Raw genomic sequence first — 21,410 nt, 5'->3', positions numbered from 1 at the left:
CCACGGAAGAGTTCTTTTTCTTCAGACCCGAGAAGCCCGGCAGCTCCTTTGATCTGATATTCTTCATCTGCTAGAGAGCATAGCGGTGCCTCGCTGTGCTGCAAACTGTCTTGGCCTTAAACTGAGACAGCTGCTGGGTGCCCCCCTGGAAAATGTGCTGTTGTTGGTGCCCTGCCCATCCCCTGGCCTCCTCCTAGGTCCTACTTTAATTTATTCCTAGAGAAGCTGGATTTTCATTAAGGTGTAGCTGTAATCTCCGTGCTCTCAAATGCACTTTGATGTATTTTATCTTAGGTTTGTTTATTGCTGTACATTATTGGTCGTTTGTCACTGCCTTTCTAATAGATGTCATACTCTTGAAAAATTGAAATAGTCTTTTTTTTTGGGGGGGTGGGTTTCTTATTTTAAAGCAGCAGCAATTCAGCTCTGTAATGGTTGTTTTCCAGAGCATAATACATTTTGAAGATAGCGGATATAACAGTGGCAGGTGATTTAAGTACTTTCTTAGTCAGGAAAAAAGAAACGTGTGTCTGTGTGGAAGGGGAAGGAGCAAAAGAACTTTGTCTTTTATGTCACCCTTCTCCAAGGCTCGCTCTGCCCAGAACAGCATCATTTCCTTCATCAAAGGAAGACAGCTCATCTTCATCGACCCAGAGGTGTTTCTAAAGCAGCACTGTTGCTAGTTTTGGTTATTTTTTTATGAGTGAAGCAAAAGGCACATTATGCTTAACCCTGCAGTGGGCTGTGGGTGACATCAGTGAGCTGTTCCTTCCAATGCTGTGCTCTGGGTGTGGATATGACCTGCAGCCTGGCAGGAGCTGCTTTTGCACCCCATGGGCCCCCTGGCTGCAGGTGGGGTCCTGCAGGAAAGCCATCAATGGCTGTGGAGTCTGAATAAAAGCAATAAAATAGGTCAGAGTGGTTACATGCTGCTCAGGGCTCCCATTCTAAGTGAAGGTGTGTGTGTAACCAGACCCAGGCCACGCAGGGGAATCATTTTGCTGCAAATGAAAACAGTTGCCATTAGCAGTGGATGTCATGCTGGTAATTCACACATCTCAGGAATTAGGGAATAAAGCAATGCATTTTTTGGCCTGCACTTCTCTATTGAAGGATAGATTTTAATGCGTTCGTAGCTTTCAGTCTGTATCAAAGCCGTGCTCTCTCTTCAATCTCAGGATTAGGGCAGCAGAAGGAAAGGGGAAGGTTTCACAGATGATGGGAAGGCTGAAATCAGAATGTCCTTTGAGTTCCTCCACGTACTGTACGGAGATGCTAAGGTGTCACGGCTTGGTCTGATGTGAACACGCGTGTTTGTGAATGGCGATTCATGGAGTTCTGATTTACTGTCTTATGTTGTGAACACGCTGATGTGTGGAAAGATCCCGGAGGAGCACGACCTGGAGAGCCAGATCCGCAAGGAGAGGGAGTGGCGGTTCCTGCGCAACGCCCGGGTCAGGAAGCAAGCCCAGAAGATCATTCAGAAGGGTGAGTGCCCCTCTTCCTATGCTGCACGCAGCTCCCCGGGGCTCCCAGCACCCCATGAATAGCACCTGTGCTGAGCCTCAGAGGCAGAGGTCCCTGCTCTCAGGCAGGGTGGCAGGGGCTCATGCTGCTCTTGGCTGTTTTGCTGCTTGTCACTGTCCTGCAAGCCCTCAGAACCTGGCACAGGCTGGATCCCTGCCTGCATCCACCGGGGCAGAGCCCTTCTGTGGGTGCTGTTCCTCCCAGGATGGGAACTGAGGTGCATGGAGCTGGAGAAACTGATGTGCTGAGTGCAGGGCTTGGTGCTGGAGGCACAGCCTGCTGCGGTGCTTCGCTCTCTGGAGGTTTGCTGGGCTCGACAGGGAGTTTAATGTCATAGAACTGCAGAGTGTCATAAACCAGAATAATAGAGAATTAAAACTGGAGCCCAGGAAATGGCTTGGGGGATCTTTTTGAATACAAAAAAAGGGGATTGTTTGTGCTCGCCTGAAGAAAAACCTTTATCTAGACAGTATTTATGTTTGCTTGCTTGACCTGAGCAGCTGAAATGCCAATATTCATTTAAAAAAAAAAAAACAGCTAAGTCTGAAATATTAAAAGGAATTAGAATAGACTTAGGATCCCTTAATGAAAATGAAATTAAATGGATGCATGCTAAAACTAACCAGGACTGAGTGAATGTCTCTTGAGCTTACAGTTCTGTGTGATGGATTCACGCTGTGCTAAAAAATGCTGTTCCAGGGGTTACCAACACTGTTTGCAAATCATGAGGTGCTCTAAAGAGAGGGGGGAAAGGTCTGCAACCAGCATTTGAAAGTCTCAGTGGAAAATATATTTTTCGTTTGTAAATTAGCCTGAAATCGGAAAGAACTGAAATGAAAGGCTAAATAAATAATCCACAAGCTAAACTGGAATGCTGCAATTCCAATAAAGTGGGTTTATTTTGTTTTATTTTGGCAACAAAAGAAGTGGATTTCTGTACGAGCACAAGCTGGTACTTCATAGAAGCGTGGAACAGTTGGGTTGGGAACTTAACCAGTTTCAACCAAGTGATCTGGGGGCCCATTGCCACCCATTTCTTTGGCTGCACGTGGCTGGGTGTGCTCTGCTTGTTCTCTTCAGTTACCGAAATAAAGGATCCCAGCGTTTGTCATCTCAGTGTTCAGTTTGTAGCTTAGGCTGAGATGCGTGGCAGTGCAGAGGGGCTGGGGCTGTGGGGTGCCGTGGTCTCTGAGTGCTGCTGGGGAGCTCTGCAGCCCCATCCCTCTGTGGGGCCTCTGGGGCGCTGAGCCCATTGCCTGCTGTCCCCACAGGCATCTCCCGACTGGATGATCAGATCTTCCTCAACAGGAACCCCGGCGTCCCCTCTGTGGTGAAGTTCCATCCCTTCACACCCTGCATTGCTGTTGCCGACAAGGACAGTATCTGGTAAGTGGCTGTGGGGCTCGTGCTGCTTGTGCTGGTGCTTTATTGTGGCACCAAGTCCTGCAGAAGGAGAACGTGAGCCTGGGTTGAGATCGTTCCACAGCTGGGCTTGTGCTCTGTTTCTCTTGCAGAAGGTGGGCCTACGTGGTTAACGAAGTGAGGCTGCATATCAAAGAAGAACAAATTGAATTGCTGTACAATACACACAGCTTTTAGCTTAGGCAGAACGTAGATCTCTTTGATAGCTTACACAGAGAGCCAAGAACTGACCTCGTATTCTTTCCTCCCCCAGCTTCTGGGACTGGGAGAAAGGGGAGAAATTGGATTATTTCCACAACGGGAACCCACGGTACACCAGGATCACTGCCATGGAGTACCTGAACGGGCAGGACTGCTCCTTGCTGCTGACTGCCACAGGTAAGCAGTGCAGCTCCCTCCATGTGGCAGGGCAGGACCTGGGGAGCCTTCTCAGGATTCAGGTCCGTGGGAGCTGTGCTGTCCCTCTTGCTCTCCCTGCTCTGCATTTGGCCTTTCCCCTTGCCCGTGTGGTCTTGGTTGAAGCACGTCCAAGATTGAACTTGAAAATTGCTCCTGGCAACATTGAAATATCTGAACAGCTTATGTAAGTGCTGCAGTGTTCTCAGATAGCAAACAAATCAAACCCTTGCTGAAACCATTTCCAGGCGCAGCTTTATTTGTTATGGCGTTCTGAGGTAGAACCTGGCATGGCAAGTTCACAGCAACCTCCTGTGCCATTTCTTGGGCACTGTGCTCCTTAGCTGGTTAAAAGCTGCTTTCAGAGCTGAAGGGAAAATCGTGCTGCAGCCAAAGTATGAGGAACCAGGTTTGGTTGAGTCCAGAGCAGACAAGAATTGCTTTAGGCACTGAACTTCTCCAATAGTTCTGAGTTTATTGTGAGTTTCTAGTCCCTGTGTCTCAGCCAGGGAAGCAGTCCTCCAGAATGCCCTGTTGCATCATGTGAGGAAGCATGAAGAGCTTTTTCTCATTCACTGGTCTGTAAAGCTGTAAGAAATGCTTCACTCCCAAGGAACCATTCTAAACCTGTCAGTCTAAGTGTTTTCAATAGCTTTTCAAACTTCATGCTGAAATGTACAGGTTGGGTATAATTAAGAGAGGTGGAAGAGGATTTGAGAGGGCCTTTAGGACATTTTTCTTTCAATTTATTGATTCTTAGCACAGAAGTTTCACAGATGGGGAACAAATTGAGAAAAATACATGATGTACTTGAAAGATTTGCTGCTGATGGGCTGGGCTTTGATTCAGCTTCTTTGTGGGGCTGTATTTTGTATTTAGGAGGGTATTTATGTGGTTCTTAGTGCAGGAGCAAGGAGGACAGAGACAGTTCTAGAGAAAATTGGTCAAAGAGATGAATGACATCTGATGTCAGGTGTTTAGGAAGGAGAAAAGTCCCTTTAGAGCAGTTCCCAGCAGAACAATCCTTCAGACTTAATGGAATAAGATTAAAGAAAAAAGAACTCTAATAAAAAGTATTAAGTTCTGGTGAGGCTCTCAGTTCTGGAGTTTGCTATGAGTACAGTGTTGCTTCTATTCTTTTTATTGTGCACAATTACGAGGGTTGCATTGGCAGTGACGTGGCATCGTGTTCTCTTCTTTGTGCTTCCCAAGATGATGGTGCCATCAGAGTGTGGAAGAACTTTGCAGACCTGGAGAAGAACCCAGAGATGGTCACAGCGTGGCAGGGGCTGTCAGACATGCTGCCAACTACACGAGGTAGGTCCTCTGCCTGGAGGAGGGGAATGGGAGGCCAGAAGTAATTCGTGTTGAGATGGTTTTTTTCTCAGGATGAGTGCAGTAAAATGGGTTTCTTAACATCAGCCACCAGTAACATCCTTGTTTAACAGTCTCTGCCTTTCTGGAATGGCCTTTGGCCAAGTTTTGCGTTTGTTTCTCGTAAAACAAACCACCAAGACTAAAAGCTCAACACAGCAGCCTCTCACACGTGCTGAAGAACAGCTAGAGCAGCCTCTTACTGGGGTGCAGAAGGGCAAAAAGTTCCTGTCCTTCACAAGCCTCAGAGCAGCTGTCTTGGCCAGGTGTTCCTCTAGCCTGTTCCTAAGGAGAGATCTGTAGAACAACGATGGAACTGCCCTGCTCCTTGTGGCAGGAGTTTGTTCTTCCCTTCGGGGCGGGATGGTGGCTCACATACTGCCTCTTTCCTTCTGATGGGATGCTCAGCCTTCGCACAGCTTTGCATGTTGCACCTCTGACTTCATTTAGCTCAATTCCAGCATTCACTGTCCACTGCTCGTTGTGGGTCAGGAGGTGACAAGAGAATATGCAGTCCAGATCTGGCGCTTGCACGACAGCACAGTTAAACATCGAACAGCTTTGGATGCTAGGAAACTTAGAAAAAGATGTAAAAAGAAGCATTGACATCCTGCTGTGCACAGGATGAAACCAGAAGACCAGTTTAGGTGATCCTGAAGTCTGTTTTAAGATATTAGAGGAGATGGACATTCTGTCCTTCTGAGACCTGATAATGTTCTAATGCTCTAATGGGGTTCTTCTGTCACTTGAATAGTTTTAACCAAGGCTACAGGTTTTTCTAGATGTGCTGTAGTTCAGTCAGTGCTTGTGGGCTTAATGCAGGAATTGCTGGGTGAGATTCTCTGGCTTGTGCTGTGCGAGAGGTCAGACAGGATGACCACCATCACTCATTCTGACCTTAAAATCTGACAGTTCTCATTTCGGAGCTTGTGGCTCATCACAGGAGTCTGACACAGCTCTTTTAGCTATTCATTGGATTTTACCAGTGCTGCCTCGTTGAGCTCGTATTTGCTGTTTTCCTTAATACCTCCTGTTTCGTCTCCGGTGTTTTAGGAATGAGGAACTGCATTTGAGGTAACGTTAGGCTCTGTGCCTCACTGCAGTATGTGTGCAAAACTGATGAGAAGCTGCTGGATGTCTGCAGCATACTGAGAAAATTGCCACGGTCCAAACTTGCTCTTTGCAGAGACGTCAATAAAAGCAGGATGAAAACAGTGGCAATGCACGGCGCGCGTTCTGTAGGCAGAGAGGAAAGTCTCCAGCAGTCATCTCAAGTTGCCCTTTGTGGTGTCACTCACTTGGTCCGTGTTCCTTTCTTGCCATCTCCAGTTTTCATGAAGGATGTCGATGAGCATTTACCATCCCTGGGCTCTGAATCTTGCTTCTTTGGTGATGGACTCAGCTGAACAGCTGATGTCTGGGAATTCCCCTGCACTGCTCTTACATTTCTTGCTGCATCATCAGTCATGCTCAGGGAAGATGCTGACAGCTGTAGACTGAACTCCTTCAGGCTAACTCCATTTTCCTACCTTGCTTTCTACGTGTACCTTCTATAAGGACATAGCATTTGCTGACTTTACCTTCTTCTCTACCAGGCTTTAATGTAGAAGAAAGGGTTGTTAGAGAGCAGTGATGTTTGACGTTGCAAAATAGGTTAAGAGCTGAGCAAGAGCTGATTTAGCTCTAAGAGTTGAGAGTTTACACTTGCCAAAACAAGTGTGCTGAAACTTGAATCTGTTCTCTTAAGGTGGTTTTGCCTTTTTCTTTCCAGTAAGGTCTTAGGAAGTCTGGGCCGTTTCCCTTGCCTTTCACCTTTGAAGCAATAGAACTAGGTTCTGAAGAAGAAAAGGGCAGATTTTTGTGGAGAGAGAAATAACTGTACTCAGTTCAAAAGAGCTATGTGGATCAAGTCCCCTTGGAAATGAGGCGCTCTATTGAACAGTTATCTTTTGCTGCCAAGACTTGAGTTGTGGTCCAGCGCTGGCTCATAAAACTGAAGATGCATCTTTGAAGCTGCAGAGCTCAGGAGTTTTGCTGGGGTTGGTGTGCTCCCACTATTGATTTCCTTCTCTCCACTCCCATCCTTTTCCCCAATGTCAGCCTCATCTCTGAATTTAACAGTCTTGTTGCAAGCAGAATACTGACTTGTAGGCAGTTTTCCCTCTTATAAAAGGAAGGAGGAATATGCAGTACCTAAATACATCCTTTGGAAGCTTGAGGCATCACTGGCTTGTCAAAGCAATGGGGTATTGACAATAAGAGATGCTCAGAGACCGTGATGGGGGATGATGCAGGGTGAGGCACAAAGCTTAACCTCTCGCAGACCTTCCTTGTTCTGTGCAGCCCGAGGTGAAAGAACTGAATGCACCAAGTGCTGAGCTGGGTCAGATGCTCTCGCTCAGAAGTAGCTTGACCCCAGCTCATTGCACATCAGTCGGCTTGAGTGAGACTCAGGGATGGTGAATCTTAAACAGTGGTAAACTGCTGTGTGGGCAGTTGACTGTGTTGATTTTGATCTTAATTAGATCTGCGTCTGCGTGCACAATGTGCCAAGAAAGCCTTTTTAAGTCAAAATTAAAGATGCATCGGTACCAGGTGCTCTGGTGTAATGCAGTGTTACTTCTCACATGACAAACACGAGAGACAGGAGGATCTGAAAAAATGGCAAAAGATGTTCTCAGTAGCCATAGTGTTTCAAGGCAGCATAAATTCTGCAGAAAAGCTGTAGGAAAAGCCAAGCAGTTCTGGTATCTGCTCCCAGCTGCCCTTGGGCTGCTCCCCCCGAGCTCTGTGTGATGCACCCACGCTGTGCTCTGTCAGTTCCATGGGAGCTGCAGCTCCCCACTGGTACCAGAGCTGCGTACCAGCTGGGCTCTGGCCCTGGCTCTCCTCACTCTCTCACTCAGAGCCAGCTCAGTGCAGCTCCCAGATCTCCTCGTTCAAGAGGAAATGTCAGACCTGCAGGCATGGTGTGGGCACAGCCATGGTCCTGGGAAGGGGCTGCGACCGAACTAATGCTGCTCGGGATGGAGGCATGTGCTGCTCTCGATGCTTCTGCTTCTCTCTCTGTCCTGACCTTTGCTTCAACTTGCTTTTTCTAATCCTGTTGTAAGATTTGTTTTGCTCTGGCTTGACCCGTGGTGTCACCCCTAATCCCTGTCTTCTCACAGGTCTGGCCCGAAGGGTTTCAATCTATCTTGACAGAAGTAAGCAGGGAGGTGAGTCCTTTCTTTCCTGTTCCTATGGCCAGGCGGGGTGGGAAGGAGCTCCTCGTCCACGTCTGGTTGGTTGGTTGGTTTTTGGAGTTGTTTGGAATGATTGCTGGGTCCTTGTGGCTCCTGGAAGGCTTTGCTGCTCCTCCCTCTCCACTCCTCATGCTGTGTGTGTCTGTGATGGCTGTGAGCAATGCAGGGACGGTGCTGTGAGCTCAGCCCGGCACTGAAGGAAAGGATAAAGGTCCACAGGTCTGCATCACCTGCTGAACTCTGCGCAGGAAGCGTGGGCAGTTTTCTGGGAGGCAGAAATCTCTCTTTCTTGGAAGATCTCAAAGCATCCCCAGGCAAAGGAGTTTGGAAGACAGGTTCCAAATGCAAGAGGCCATTAAGCTGATGTGGATTTTGCTGGGATTGTTTTGTAATACACTTCTGCTATAAAGATCACTTCAGAGAGAGAAGCTAAAGAATCTCACCTAGCAGGCTTAGGAGAGTGAGCTTAGTCCTTTGGCAGGGAAATGCCCGGTAAATGGTACAGGTTCTGTTCTATCATGTGGCAGGGAGGTAGATGAGCCCCCAGCCTCCTGCTGTGGGACCCAGCGCTGCATGGCACCCAGCCTGACCCCTTCTTGCTGCTGGGAAGCAGATGGCTGACATGCCAGTATCTGTGTGCACACACATACGTGGGTGAGTGCTGACATGATGCTCCTGAGCTGCTCTGCAGTTATTGATCTTTGCTGACTGATAGGAGCCAAGCACATCCATAGTGATCAACAGGACGAAAACGATGGCGGGGGTGTGCGATGCAGAGCTCTTTAGCTGGAGGTCTTTGCGGATCCCTCTTTGGAAGCAAAGCTCTGAAACTGAAATTAGCAAAGCTGATGTGTTGCTTTCATCATTGTGGCTCTGTGTTTCGCTCAGAAATCTATTCTCAAATGGAAAGGCTGAGATTAGCAAGGTGTGGCTGCAGGGAATTCCCTGCTTGGTAATGCAGGCATCCGAGCAGCATAAGGAAGGGCCAGCAACTCTCTTGTTGGAGCAGCGCTGCTAATGCCAAGCAACTGCACTGCATCCCTGCAACTGCAAGCAAATACCTGGGAATCAGTACGAAATATTCACAGTCTCTTCTCGCCTGCTAAGGAAATCTTAAAAGCATGTGAGGTTCTCCATTCATTTGGCAGCAGAATGCATCACTATTTCATCACTAAAGCACCAAAAATCCGTTCTCATTGCCCAGTCTTCTGTGGGGATTTTACTGAATGGAAGCTAAGGGGCTGTTTCTTCATTCATGCCTCGCTCTGCACAAATGGCTGCACTGCAGATCTCTGGTACGTTGGAGAAAGACCAATGGTTTCATGATGGTGCAGGTCACATCGGGCCACCGAGTGCAGATCAGCAGCAGAATCCCTCACGTCCGTGTGAGCTGCGTTGCCTCCATCCCCAGGGCCCCCCGAGTGATACAGGGAGATGTGTTAACAAGGGGATGCATGTCCAACCTGCATGCACTCCCATCCATCGCTGCCTCGTGGGAGCTGTTGGCCCCAGTAGGTAAACAGCCGTCATCTGTCGTACCTCAAGCAAATTTCTACTTAAGCCAAGCAAGAAAGAAGAAGCACATGCTTGCCAGCTCCCTGCTTCCTTCCTGCTCTCCTGGGGCTTCCCTAACAAAGTGAAGGACGTCAGTACCTGCACTGCAGAAATACAGGGCCGTGCCCTCTGGGGCTGTGCTCTGCTTTGAGTCACGCTGCTGCTCCTGCGCTCTGTAACCCTGCAGGTGGGAGAGGGAGAAGAGGAGGCAATCAGGGGGGGTCTCAGCACCTGGGGGGATCCGGGGTGGCTTTGCCCCGGGGAGGATGCAGCCAGCAAATAGTCCAAGGATCAGAATCACATTGAGGTTGTGCTGTAGAGCAAGGGGGGAAGGTAAAGTGAGCCCACACCTCCCAGAGTCTGGGGGTAAGTCCCATAGGAGCAAGTTTGGGAGAAACACCTGAGTTCTGGTTACGGAAATAACATAATTGGAGATGTTGCAGCTCTGGGGTTTTGTGTGCATTTCCAGCATCGCAGGTCCTGCTCTCCCTTGCTGTGCGTAGTCCTTGGCATGAGGAGAGGGACACTGACTGAAGGATACTGTGAGAATTAGTAAGGTGAGGTCACGCAGCCCTCCCACTGCCTCCTGGAGGGGAAGGCAGCCCTGTGTCTCACTGCTCAGCCACGGGGGTCTGTGGTCAGAAATCATCCATCACAGTGCGAGGTGCTGCTGTCTGTGGGCTGTGCAGGTGTTCCTGATGGTGCCTGGTGCGGGCTGCCCACGTTCAGCCATGATGAAGAAATAAGCACAGACACCAGAAGGCAGCCGTTTTCAACATCGCTGTTATTTATTGAAACTTATACAGGGAACAGCCCCCATGAGACACATATCTGATGCACGGGGGGAATCCTGGGGGAGCAGCCATAGGAAGTTACAGCCTCGAGAGCGGCTGCTCTGCTCATCATCTCCCATCACACAGCACTGCAAGCACTTGTGCTAAACGGCTCAGGAACAGCAACAGCCACCTCATTTTTTTTTTCCCCCTGCATTGTGGATGATTTATCACTTGTTACCTGGAAACATATCATTCCTTACAGGATAACCTTAATCTTAGCTAACGATGCTTTTGGGGAACTGCATTGCTGGGTCCCATTCCTGCAGATGCGTGGCCTCAGGTGTGTCAGGGGCTGTGTGGGGTCACAGCTTGGGGGGCTGCATGGGGTCACCCCTCTCTGTCCCACTGCTGTAAGCACGAGGAGCTCAGGAGCAGGGCTGCAGGTACCTGCAGGATGCATTTCCTTCTGCCTCAGTGAGGCTGAAGCGTCCTGCAGCCACCAGCCAGCACTCAGCGGGTGAGTCCAGGAGGAGGACCTCCATTAATTAAAAAGGAAATTGTAATTAGCAGTAAGTCTCTGTTTTCCCCTCATCCTAAAACACTACGATTTAACATGTAGACGTGAGCCAGCGCTCTGTCGTTCCCCCCATGACACCATTTGCCCTTCGGTGGAATAGTTCGGCTCTGTTTCGTTTCGCGCAGTCGGTGCCGTTTCAGCCGCAGCGTCGGAAGGCGCCCTCCCGCGCTACTCGCAGCCGAACACCCGCGCTGTGTCACAGAGGTTTTTTCTCCCCGCGGCCGCATTTAAGCCGCGGTTTCGCGCGCCCGCCGCACCCGGCCCTTCTACTCGGCGCCCGCGCGCCCTCTGCAGGCGGCACCGGCTGCTGGTCCTTGGTCGGCAAAGTGTTTCTGACGCTCCCATGGAGTGTTTTTAATGAACCAAAGCATCCCTGTAGCCCTGTGTAGCTTTGGGTTGGTCAGCCTTTGCAGCATAAACAGCGAAGGGTGGTTGGTGCACAGCTCTCTGCTTTTAGCAACATGTTTGCACGCTGTGGTGGTCCAGAAGTTCCCTCTAATTAAATGTACAAGAATTGTTCCTTGGAGAGTTCCCCTCCTAACGAAGGGTTTTGTTGCAGTTAATTCTGGGATCCAAGCACTGCTGCGTTCTGACAGCAGTTGCTCTGTGTGGGCTGAGGGAGCTCGTGTGGGGCACGTTGTTCCCTGACTGGAAGGGAGGTGGATTTGTCTCTGCAAATTGCCAAGCCAGCAAAGTTCACCGGTTCACACAGGCTGCCAGCCTGTCTGTGTGCAGATGCCAAAGTCAGCTGTACAGGGATATCCATTCTGTGCTGCAGGAGGCTTACGTGAGAACTTCTGTGTAAACTTCAGCCAGCAATCGGGTTGTGCACTCAAAGATGAGGACCAAAAACTCTCACAGATGTATCTTCAGCAGTGTAATTGCCAAACCTGTTGTAGAGCTAGTTGGTTTTTACTCCTAGCAATGTTTAGTTCGGTACCCTGCAGCACTGCTGATAGTATTTCTTGTTCCTTAGCCACATACTTCTATTAAAATGAGGGGTCCCAGCAATGCAGAGGATCACATGTTTTGCTGTGTGTGATGGCACCACTTTGGTCTGCTTCAGTCTCTGCTGGGTGCAGCGTTCTGTATGGGGTGGGTGGTTTATGAGGACCCCTGCAGGGCCGTGTCTGCCCCACGAGTTTAACATTCTGCACCCAGGCTTTCCTAAGCATTTCCTCCAGCCAAGAAGCAGAGGCCATAAACTGGACTCAAATCCAGGAGCACCTGCTTTGATCCCCTTTGGAGGTTGTGTGGATGTGTGTATGCAGTTGCAGATTGCCTGTAATGACAACAGATTCCGTGGCCTTGTGCTGCGGACGCTGGGCTGTAAGTAGTGCAGATCTGCCTCTGCTGACTTGAGTAACTTACACACCCTGCCTTTGTTTTCTCCTAGGAGCAGGAATGGTGGTCGACTGGGAACAAGAGACTGGGCTGCTCATGACCTCAGGAGACGTGAGGATAATCCGCATCTGGGACACAGACAGGGAAATGAAAGTGCAGGTAAGATCCACGCGTGTCCCCCTCAGCATTTCCCTCCAGGAACACTCCTACACTGCTGCCTGCACACAGGAGAGCTGCTGGGGCGTCCTGTGAGCAGCAAGCACAAGGCTCTGCATCTGCAGCAGGTTGCTGAGTGAGGTTGCCATGCTGCAGAGAACAGGAAGGCTTGTTTCCAGACTTCCTGGAAGATAATCAGCCCTGGATAAAAGCTGCCATGCTTCAACCCTGCAAGGCAGGATGATTAAGCCTATGTTAATCTTAATTACTTTCCCATATTTTTTTCTGTGTAAACTAGAAAACATCAAAATTCAGGAGGTGAAAATCTTTGAAATGATGAGGATGAGTGATTGTGCTGCAAGCATCTAAAAAAGAGTTTCTTTTTTAATTACAAAGAGTGGTGGTGTTGAAATTGGAGTGGTTGGAACTTCCTGACTCAGTAACACTGGAAAACTGAAATTCAGCACGAAGAGCAGAAAGTGATGTAAGCTGAGCTAACAAAGGTGCTTCCCACTCTTTGAACTGCAAAAAGTGAACCTCTGGAAGCACTTTGGATGTAGCTGAAGAAGCAAGTACCTCATTTTCACTTCTGCTGCTTGTTCCTGCTTCAAAGACAAGCTCTGCTTTCAGGCAGTTAGCATGGCTGGCTCAAACAGCCCTGGAGTTGGGTGCTCCAGCCAGCAGCTCCTTCACTCGGCTGTGAATAGCAGCTAGGAAAGGTGAATATGTGCGACAGCAAAAATAGGACTGAAGTGTGAAATTAGCTAATGCAGCTCTAACGTGCCTCCTGATTGTTATCCCACTTTTGCAGCACTGCTTAGTTTTTACTTGATGTAACTGAAAATGTTTTTCTTCATGCCAACCATAGGCATGATTCCGAGCAATTCTTTTGCTTATGGCAAGCAGAAAGAGGGAAGCAAACAGCATAGGAGTGAGAGTGCACCACGTGCTCCCAGCACAGCTCCTTGTGAGCTCCAGTTTTCTTTCTTCATGTCATTTCTTTCAGTGCACACAGTGTCTGCCACCTAACACCTGAGTTGCTTGTCACTGCTAGGTGGCACAGCACTGTCCAGGGCTGTGTCTGCTCAGACACTGCTCCAGAGCTGCAGAGGTACACAGACTGTGACATGCTTAGGTTTGGGTTTATTTGTGTTCCTGTATGTGCCATTACAAGTTTTTGCTTTCTACAGGTACTTTCTTCTTCCTTGACTAAAGTCCTCCAAACATTTACCACCTTGCCTGTTCTTCTGGTGGCTTTCACAGCTCACACCTAACAAAGATGGTTCATGGAGAGATGACCCCTCTGGCAATTTGTTTTATCTTAATAGATACACTTAGTAGAGGATAATATAAACTTTTCCTTCCTAAAACAGACTGTGCCTTGCTTTTCACAAAAGCAGGTTTTGCTGGAATTCCTCCCCTGGGCTCTTTGGGCTGAGCTGTGGGGACGCACAGCTCTATCACCCACAGCAGTGACCATCATCTCCAGGGCCACCTCTCCCACTTCTGGTCTATCCAGAGAGTCTGGAGGAAGGCTGCACCAGTGCAGTGCCACGGTTTAACCATGGTTTGGTTTTGAACTGATGTACAGAATGAGGAAAGGAGGAGGAGGAGAACAGGGATGTGTCTGGCTTAGCAGCCTGCCCCTCATGCCTCCTCCTGGGGGCTGCAGGTTTGAAGACACACCTCGGTGTCAGCTGGGCTTCGTGTGCTCTCTCTGCAGGACATCCCCACCGGGGCAGACAGCTGTGTGACCAGCCTGTCGTGCGACTCCCATCGGTCACTGATCGTGGCAGGGCTGGGTGACGGCTCCATCCGCGTGTTCGACCGGAGGATGGCTCTGAGCGAATGGTAATCGCTGTGCTGCCCTGCTCTCTGCTCTCTCCCCGCCTTTCCCCCGCCGTGCCTTCACCACCTCTCCCCTCTCTGCTTATTCCTCAGCCGTGTCATGACCTACAGGGAGCACACAGCCTGGGTGGTGAAGGCGTACCTGCAGAAGCATCCTGAAGGCCACATCATGAGCGTCAGGTAGAAGAGATTTCACTGGTGGGGCTGTTTTGCTTTGCTGCTTGAAATCTGCTTCTGGTATTTCAGGAGCTGAAAGTGTAAAGAGTTTGACAGTTGCTTCAGTAATTAACTCCTGCTGCAAACCTGGTGGCGAGAAGGCAAAAAGAAACGCAGAGCTTTCTTTGGAAGCCTGTTAGTGAGGTCTGAGAGTAAACAAGAAAGTAGCTGTGCTGAAATCACTATCACGAGGCGTGTGAGGGAGGCATCGAGTGAACCAGAAACCCAAGCTCGATATAGCATCTCATGTTGTTGTTCTTTATTGCCAGCATCTTTGTGGGGTCATTTGAGATGGAACGCGAGAAGGAAGGAGGTTTATGTTGCATCTGTTGGGCACATTGCTGTGCAGGATTACTTTGCTATCTAGCAATTTTCTACACATAAATCCATTTCTGCAGCCTGGTAAATGCTGCGTAGAGCAGCATGTACTTATTTGGCCATTAAAGAACGACAGATTATAATTTATTGTCACGATGCTGCTGTTTGCACACAGAGAGGCTCTTTTTTACTTGGTTACAAAATGCAAACAAGCCCATTTTCTGCGGTGCAGAACTTTCCTGAAGTGGGGGATGGGTCAGCAAAATAATTACTAAGATTTTTCAGAAGGAGACTTAAGTGACGTGGCTGCCAGATTTGTCAGGCTCACGTATGAGAGTTTTTAATCTTCCTTTCCATAATCTCTTTCAACAATCTCAGGGCTCAGGCCTGCATGCTTGGCCAGCCTGTATCTGAAGGCACCTTTTTCCCCCTCCTCGATGTCCTTACCAGCAAATGATGCTGTTTCTCAGGATTGAAAGGGTATGAGAACGTGGTGTGCCTCAGCAGACAGGTCTGGTCTCGTTCTGGAGGAACTCTGCTTCTTACGGCAGACCTCATTGCTCTCAGTTTCTCCCACTTCACACTCTCATTCATTTGACAGCAAGATCCGTGGAGGGGGAACGACTGTTTGCATGGGTGGATAGTGATAGGATGATAGGACAAGGGGGAATGGTTTTAGGTTGGATATTAAGAGGAAGTTTTCACCCAGAGGGTGGTGAGGCACTGGCACAGGTTGCCCAAGGAGGCTGTGGATGCCCCATCCCTGCTGGCATGCAAGGCCAGGCTGGATGTGGCTCTGGGCAGCCTGGGCTGCTGGTTGGTGACCTGCACACAGCAGGGGGTTGGAACTGGATGAGCACTGTGCTCCTTTGCAACCCAGGCCGTTCTGTGATTCTGTGATCCAAGGAAAGCAAACTCTAGATCACAGAAGGTTCTGGTGTAACTATTTCCTAAAAAATACTGTGAGGCACTGTATTGCTTATGGAGTAATTCTCTGAATAACAGAGAAACTTTTCATCTGGACCAGGGATGGGAGCGGTGAAGACAGAATGGCTGGCTCTGACCTGGTCCTGTGGCCCTCGTTGCTCAGCATTGGTTCACCACGTGATGCATTAAATGAGTGTGCTGTATATTTCATCTCTCTCAAGTAGTATTTCCATCCGGTATTCTGGATGTAAATTAACCTGGAGTTTAATTTGTCTTGAATTTAATTATGTGACAGCTGGAGTTGCAGCTTCTTACGCTGGTATAAGTAATCCTGTTTAGCAGCTTTTCATCGGTATTAGATATTCTGGAGGTAAGAAAACAGGAGGCAATAGACTTCTTCATGTTTTTTCAGTTGTTCTGATCTCTGTCATGTGATTCACAGTTGTACACAGCCACCAGGGACTTGAGAGGGGAAAAAAAAGCACTTCAGAAGTTGTGGTGTCAGAAGCTTTGGATGTGCTGCCAGGAGAGTAAGGTCAGATGAGGTGACACTGCCTTCAGTTCCATGGGAGATCTCTGTGCCTGTCCCTTAGTCTGTCCTAAGGAGCACAGAGGAGCAGATGAGCCTCCACAAAATCCTCAGCCCTCTGTTCCAGGGCTGTTAGGAGATGCGTCCACTTGTAACAGATGGGATTCTGCTCGGTTATTTTAGAGACATCACTTAACAACAAGAAATCCTTTGTGTTGGAAAAGTGCTCGATTCACCAAGCGCGGCGTCTTGTCGCTGCTGCTATTGCTTTCCCCAACTTCTCCTCCCTCATAAAGCCACAGATGGGGCTGACAGCCCGGGTGTGAAGCAGTGTTTGTTACATGGGGTCTACAGGGCGCTCTGGGCAGTGGGGATGTGCTCCTGTGTGCAGACACTTGGTGTAATGGATTGTACCAGCAGATCCCATCTGGTTACAGTTTTCTAATCCAATTTTCTACAGCGAAAAGGAGAAGGAGTTTGGTTCTGACATGTAGCTCAGTGCATTGGAGACAACATAACAGTAAAGGCACTCATACTTGGGGCTGGGTTGTAAGTGATAAAAGTACTAACGGATCGCTCCCGAGGGCAGAGCAGAGCTGTTTGCACAGCACTGAGTGCTTTGTGGATGGTACCAAATATCAACGACATCAGTGGAAATTCAGCTGCGTTGGCAGAGGAGACAGTGGTGCACGTGTCTCTCTGCTAACCTTCTGCTGGAGGTGGTCGGCTTGCAGGCAGGCTGTGCTTGAGGGCTGCAGGACCCGGCCTGGGCACGGCCTGACGTTGTGAACCTCCTGTGTTGGCAGTGTGAATGGAGACGTGCGCTTCTTCGACCCCCGGATGCCAGAGTCCATGAAGGTCCTCCAGATAGTCAAAGGGCTCACAGCCCTCGACATTCACCCGCAAGCCAACCTCTTTGCATGGTAAGTTCTTGTTTTGCCTCTTGCATCCCTGGAGTGAAAAGAGAGGATTTGTCTGTGCAACCTCACCTGTGGGTTAACTGGTTCTAACCTCACCACAAAAAATGCAGCTTTGTTCCCAGTTATTTTCTGCCTTCCACGCAGCAGCAAAACCAGAGCGGTGCTGTAGGGTCTCACGTTCCTATGGATGTGTGGGCACAGAGCAAGGACCCACTCTACAGCACATGTAAGCACAGCTCTCCATGTTTCCTGTCTCAATCCCACAGTGTAGCAGGTAACTGTGGTTCGAGCCTTTCTGCACATCTCTCTCCTGAGGTTGCCATGGTACAGTTAATGTTGGTCTCACTGCTTAAGAGCTGCTTGCCCACCAACCTGATGAGCAGCTCAGCCTCAGCTGAAAAAGGGGCTGGAGAAAAAATATCGGTGTTACCACACTGCTGTCAATAACACCATCCTCTCTGGGTTCCTTTCAGTGGCTCAATGAATCAATTCACTGCAATCTACAATGGAAACGGTGAGCTGATCAACAATATCAAATACTACGATGGTTTTATGGGACAAAGAGTTGGAGCCATCAGCTGCCTGGCTTTCCATCCTCACTGGGTCTGTATTCTCTTCTTGGATTTTGGAATTTGCATTTCTCACTTAAAGTTGACATTAGTAGAGGGAAAAGCAGAGAGACTCCCCAGCACGGAGCAGGACTGTCCCTGTTTTCTGAATGTCTCTGAGCCCCTCTGCCCAGATCCTCTTCCAGTCAGTTCCACATGAGTGTGCAAAGGGCCCAGCAGTGCTGCTGCTTTATGACCCCCAGAGCAGAGCAGCACACAGCTCCGAGCTGCTGAGCCCTTTTGACCCGTGGCTCAGCTTGCTGTGCTGTCGCCATCACTCTGGGTCTGCAGCCTTGTGTGGCTCCCTGGTTCTCACCACAGAAATCCTCCATGGTGCTTTTGCCTGGAGCTGCCTGCAGAGGGACAGTCTCTCACTTCCAAGCACTCTGTGCTTATTTATTCCATGCCTCCTCTGTTGCAGACAGCAGGTTTGCCCGGGTGTCTCTGGGGCTGCTTTTACACTGTCCCTTATGTAAGGCTGTAGGAAGACCGAATGCTGTGCAGCAAAGCAATTGGAGATCTGCAAAAGCTAAAGGCACACGTAGGCTGTCCTGCAGCTGGAGGCTGGGGGAGAAGTGGCTGAATGTTTGTGTTGCTCTTTGAATCAGCAAACTCACAAAACCCTCTCCAGCCCAGGTCTCCTTAGCAGGGTTATTCCAGGCCCTCTCCCAGCAGGGATTGTTAATTTTCAGCCCAGGCGACCGTTCCTACCGAGCAGTTTTGCAGCCATTTAGAAAAATTATGTTTCAGGTTGGCAACGAATAGCCACCATCGTTTTTTTCTCTGGCTGGAATGGGCGCATAACTCTCTGGGACAACGTAGGTGCTGGCAGAAATGTCGTCAGAGCTGCGTTCAGAGCTTTCCAGCAGCTGGGCATTACTGCTGCAAATGTCACCCGTTACCACGCACCAGCTGTACCCCTCTTGCCCTTTCCACAGCCTCACCTGGCAGTCGGGAGCAATGACTACTACATCTCGGTGTACTCGGTGGAGAAGCGGATCAGATAACGGCCGGTGGCAGCGCAGTCCCAGCAGGCGGCGCCTGCCTCCCCCGCGGTGTACATAGCGACATCATCGACTTGAATGTTTCGTGTTGGCTGCTGCTGCAACCCGTAACTTGAACGTTTTGGTTCTGACTTAGCTACTGATGATTTGGGCGAGGGGAAGAGAGAGACAATCTCCTACTATTGTTATTATTATTTTTTTTTCATCTGTATCCTCTCAAAGCTGCAGAAAAAGGAATATTTTATTTTTGTTTCCGGTGGTTGGCTTCTCTGTTAGAAACACAGCTCCTGAGCTTCGGATGAGGCAGTGCCCTCGAAGAAGGTTCTTTGTTTTGATCTTTGCTTCCTCCTTTTGCTGGAGCGTCGTTCAGAACTGACGTCAGGACTCGCTGCAGCTCTGTGAGTCCCAGCTCATAGAGGGACCCCTCCGGTGATACCGCCCTGTGCCCAACAGCCAGCCCTCCACCAGCCCTGGGCTGCCTGCCTGCAGAGCTGCGCGGCTCCTGCACTGCCCAGGGTGGGCAGGGGATGCAGGGTAAAATCTTTGTTATGTGACCCTTGTTCTCATGTGGTTTCCCTTCCCCTGGAAGAGACAGAAGACCACACGACAGAGAAGGAAGGCAGAGATCCTGAGGAATGGAGCTTGGGGAGAAGACAGGAGCAGGGCAGGATGCCACCGCACTGTAAGGTTGCACATCCAGGACAAGAGGGAAGAAAGCATGGCCATCCCTATCATCCCAGCCCATCTGGAGCATGTCACCATGTAACCACTTTCCACTCGAGCACACGGTGCAGGCTGGGGTATCTCAGTCACAGTTCTGCAGTCACTGTCCTTTTGCTCACAATGAACTCTGCAAACACGCTTGCAGAACTTCTGCCCAGCAGAGCTGAGAGGAGCCGAGCTCAAACCACAGCTTTCCTCTCACTCCATGTGCTAAAATTCAGCAAGGTGTTGGACATTTGCACCTTGGAGGCTGCTTGTATGCAGTACAGACATGGTGTGTATGTGGCTGTGGCTTGTCTGTGCTCCTGCAGAACGGGGTGCAGAACCACACATCTGAGCACAGGAATCACTAAAGAGAGGGAGGACAGCAAGTCTTCCTGCTTGGAGCAAGCAGCTTTGTCCCAGCTCCCCAGGGAACAGGCAGCTCTGTTATCTGCACCTTCTGAGTCTGTAATGAATGTTTCTATCCCTTAAAGCCCGGAATGTGTCTGGAGATCAGCGTGGGGAAGAGAGATGCAAAGCCAAAAGGCAGTTTTCTTTCAAGTGCTGCTGAGGTGCAATTTCCCTGGCCAAGAACCAGATTTGCACCGTGCAAAAGTCACTGTGGCCACTGAGGTTGACTTCCTAAACCCCAAGTCCCCAGATTCCCTTCCATCTGCACCCGTGGGTCTGCAGCCTTCCAGCACGCTGCCAGAGATGAGGCGGACGGTGATGGAGAGGAGAGAAACGTTCCCGTATGTGTAAATGGCAGCTTCCCCTCTGCCACGGCTCTGACCCAGCACTGCTCCCTGCACACCTGATAACGTCGTTCCCTGTGTTTGCAGGCAGCTGGGTCATGGAATCTGCCCCGTGGCTCTGCCAGGCTTGCAGGGAAGCTGCCCACAAAATGCTGCATGCACCTCTGGATGCTCCTTGTGCTGAGCTTCCTTGAACTGTGTGGGCAGAGCGGTGCTGAGGGCTCAGTGCTGACCCCACAAAGGGCCCTCCGCAGATCCGTGGCTCAAAGGCTTTAAACTAAAGGAGAAACTACCTAAAAGTCTACTTCTGAGTTACCAGACGTTACTGATGATCTAACAGAGCTGTGCCTCCCGCGCCGGGGGCTCTGCGTAACCGATTAACACACACAGCTTGAAAGCAAACAATAGACTTTTTAACTTCTATCAGTGTATTTGTCAAAGGAGTGAGAACTGCCTGGCACGAGGGCACGGTGGCCACCACGAGGTGGGTTTGTGGCTACCTGGCCTGGTGTAGCTTCCATCCAAGCACGGTGTGTGTTGGGGGCTGCGTGTTCACAGCTGTGATGCAGAGATTCAATCATGGGGTTTAACCGAGGGTCTGGAGAGCATCCTACCTAAAAGTTCACTTATCTCTATTTATTTTACAAAAATTTAAAATATATATATATATTAAAAAAAAAAAAAATACAGACAAACAATAAAACCAACACACGATTGTAATGTGAGAGTCGATTACAGACAAATAAATGGTTAATAAAAAATAAATGCAGAAATGGTGATGGGCTGGGGATCGTTTCGTGGGACAGTGAGTTGGGGGGGGAGGTGGGGAGAGCAGAAACAGCGTGGGAACATGGAGTGCTGCAGCCGTGGGGCTCCTTCCTTGCATTCCCCATCCCCTGTACTCATTTCCTATATGCTCCACCCCCACTAAACCCATCCTGACACCCCTTGTCCCCCAGTCTGCTATCCACCATCCCCTAAGCTCCCCCTCCCTTGTATCCTCTTTCTCCCATCTCTTATGCCCCCTTTCCCTATAGCTGCCACACTCTGTGTCCCACCATCCCTTATAGCCTCCATCCCCTATAGATCCCCTCTATCCCCTGTAAATCCTCTCATCCTTTATATATCCCCCCATTCCCTATAGGTCCCCTCTGTTGGCTACAGATGCCCTCATCTCTATGGTTCCCCTCCACCCCCTATAGGTCCCCT

At 49.6% G+C, this 21,410-nt stretch overlaps 1 protein-coding gene across 4 annotated transcripts in view; it reads left to right on the top strand.

Annotated features, from left to right (window-relative positions):
• The window catches only part of RPTOR (regulatory associated protein of MTOR complex 1), a 118,624-nt gene extending 97,647 nt beyond the window's left edge, over positions 1 to 20,977 (top strand). For 2 of the 4 annotated variants that reach the window (XM_042894865.1, XM_042894863.1), the window contains 11 exons: positions 1,383 to 1,488; positions 2,799 to 2,913; positions 3,203 to 3,327; positions 4,558 to 4,662; positions 7,890 to 7,937; positions 12,268 to 12,374; positions 14,095 to 14,222; positions 14,313 to 14,399; positions 17,016 to 17,132; positions 17,603 to 17,732; positions 18,676 to 20,977. In XM_042894865.1, coding sequence (XP_042750799.1) covers positions 1,383 to 1,488; positions 2,799 to 2,913; positions 3,203 to 3,327; positions 4,558 to 4,662; positions 7,890 to 7,937; positions 12,268 to 12,374; positions 14,095 to 14,222; positions 14,313 to 14,399; positions 17,016 to 17,132; positions 17,603 to 17,732; positions 18,676 to 18,744 — 1,137 coding nt within the window. In that variant the 3' untranslated portion in view covers positions 18,745 to 20,977. The remainder of the gene's footprint in view (positions 1 to 1,382; positions 1,489 to 2,798; positions 2,914 to 3,202; positions 3,328 to 4,557; positions 4,663 to 7,889; positions 7,938 to 12,267; positions 12,375 to 14,094; positions 14,223 to 14,312; positions 14,400 to 17,015; positions 17,133 to 17,602; positions 17,733 to 18,675) is intronic. The other 2 variants (XM_042894866.1, XM_042894864.1) reach the window with 1 other exon arrangement.
• Positions 20,978 to 21,410: the final 433 nt, after the last annotated feature.

Source organism: Lagopus leucura, unplaced genomic scaffold (genome assembly GCF_019238085.1).
Source record: "Lagopus leucura isolate 7727_CA_CO unplaced genomic scaffold, USGS_WTPT01 111-10_obj-0_obj, whole genome shotgun sequence".
NCBI classification, from domain to species: Eukaryota; Metazoa; Chordata; class Aves; order Galliformes; family Phasianidae; genus Lagopus; species Lagopus leucura.
This window is presented reverse-complemented; position numbering and strand designations above follow the sequence as displayed.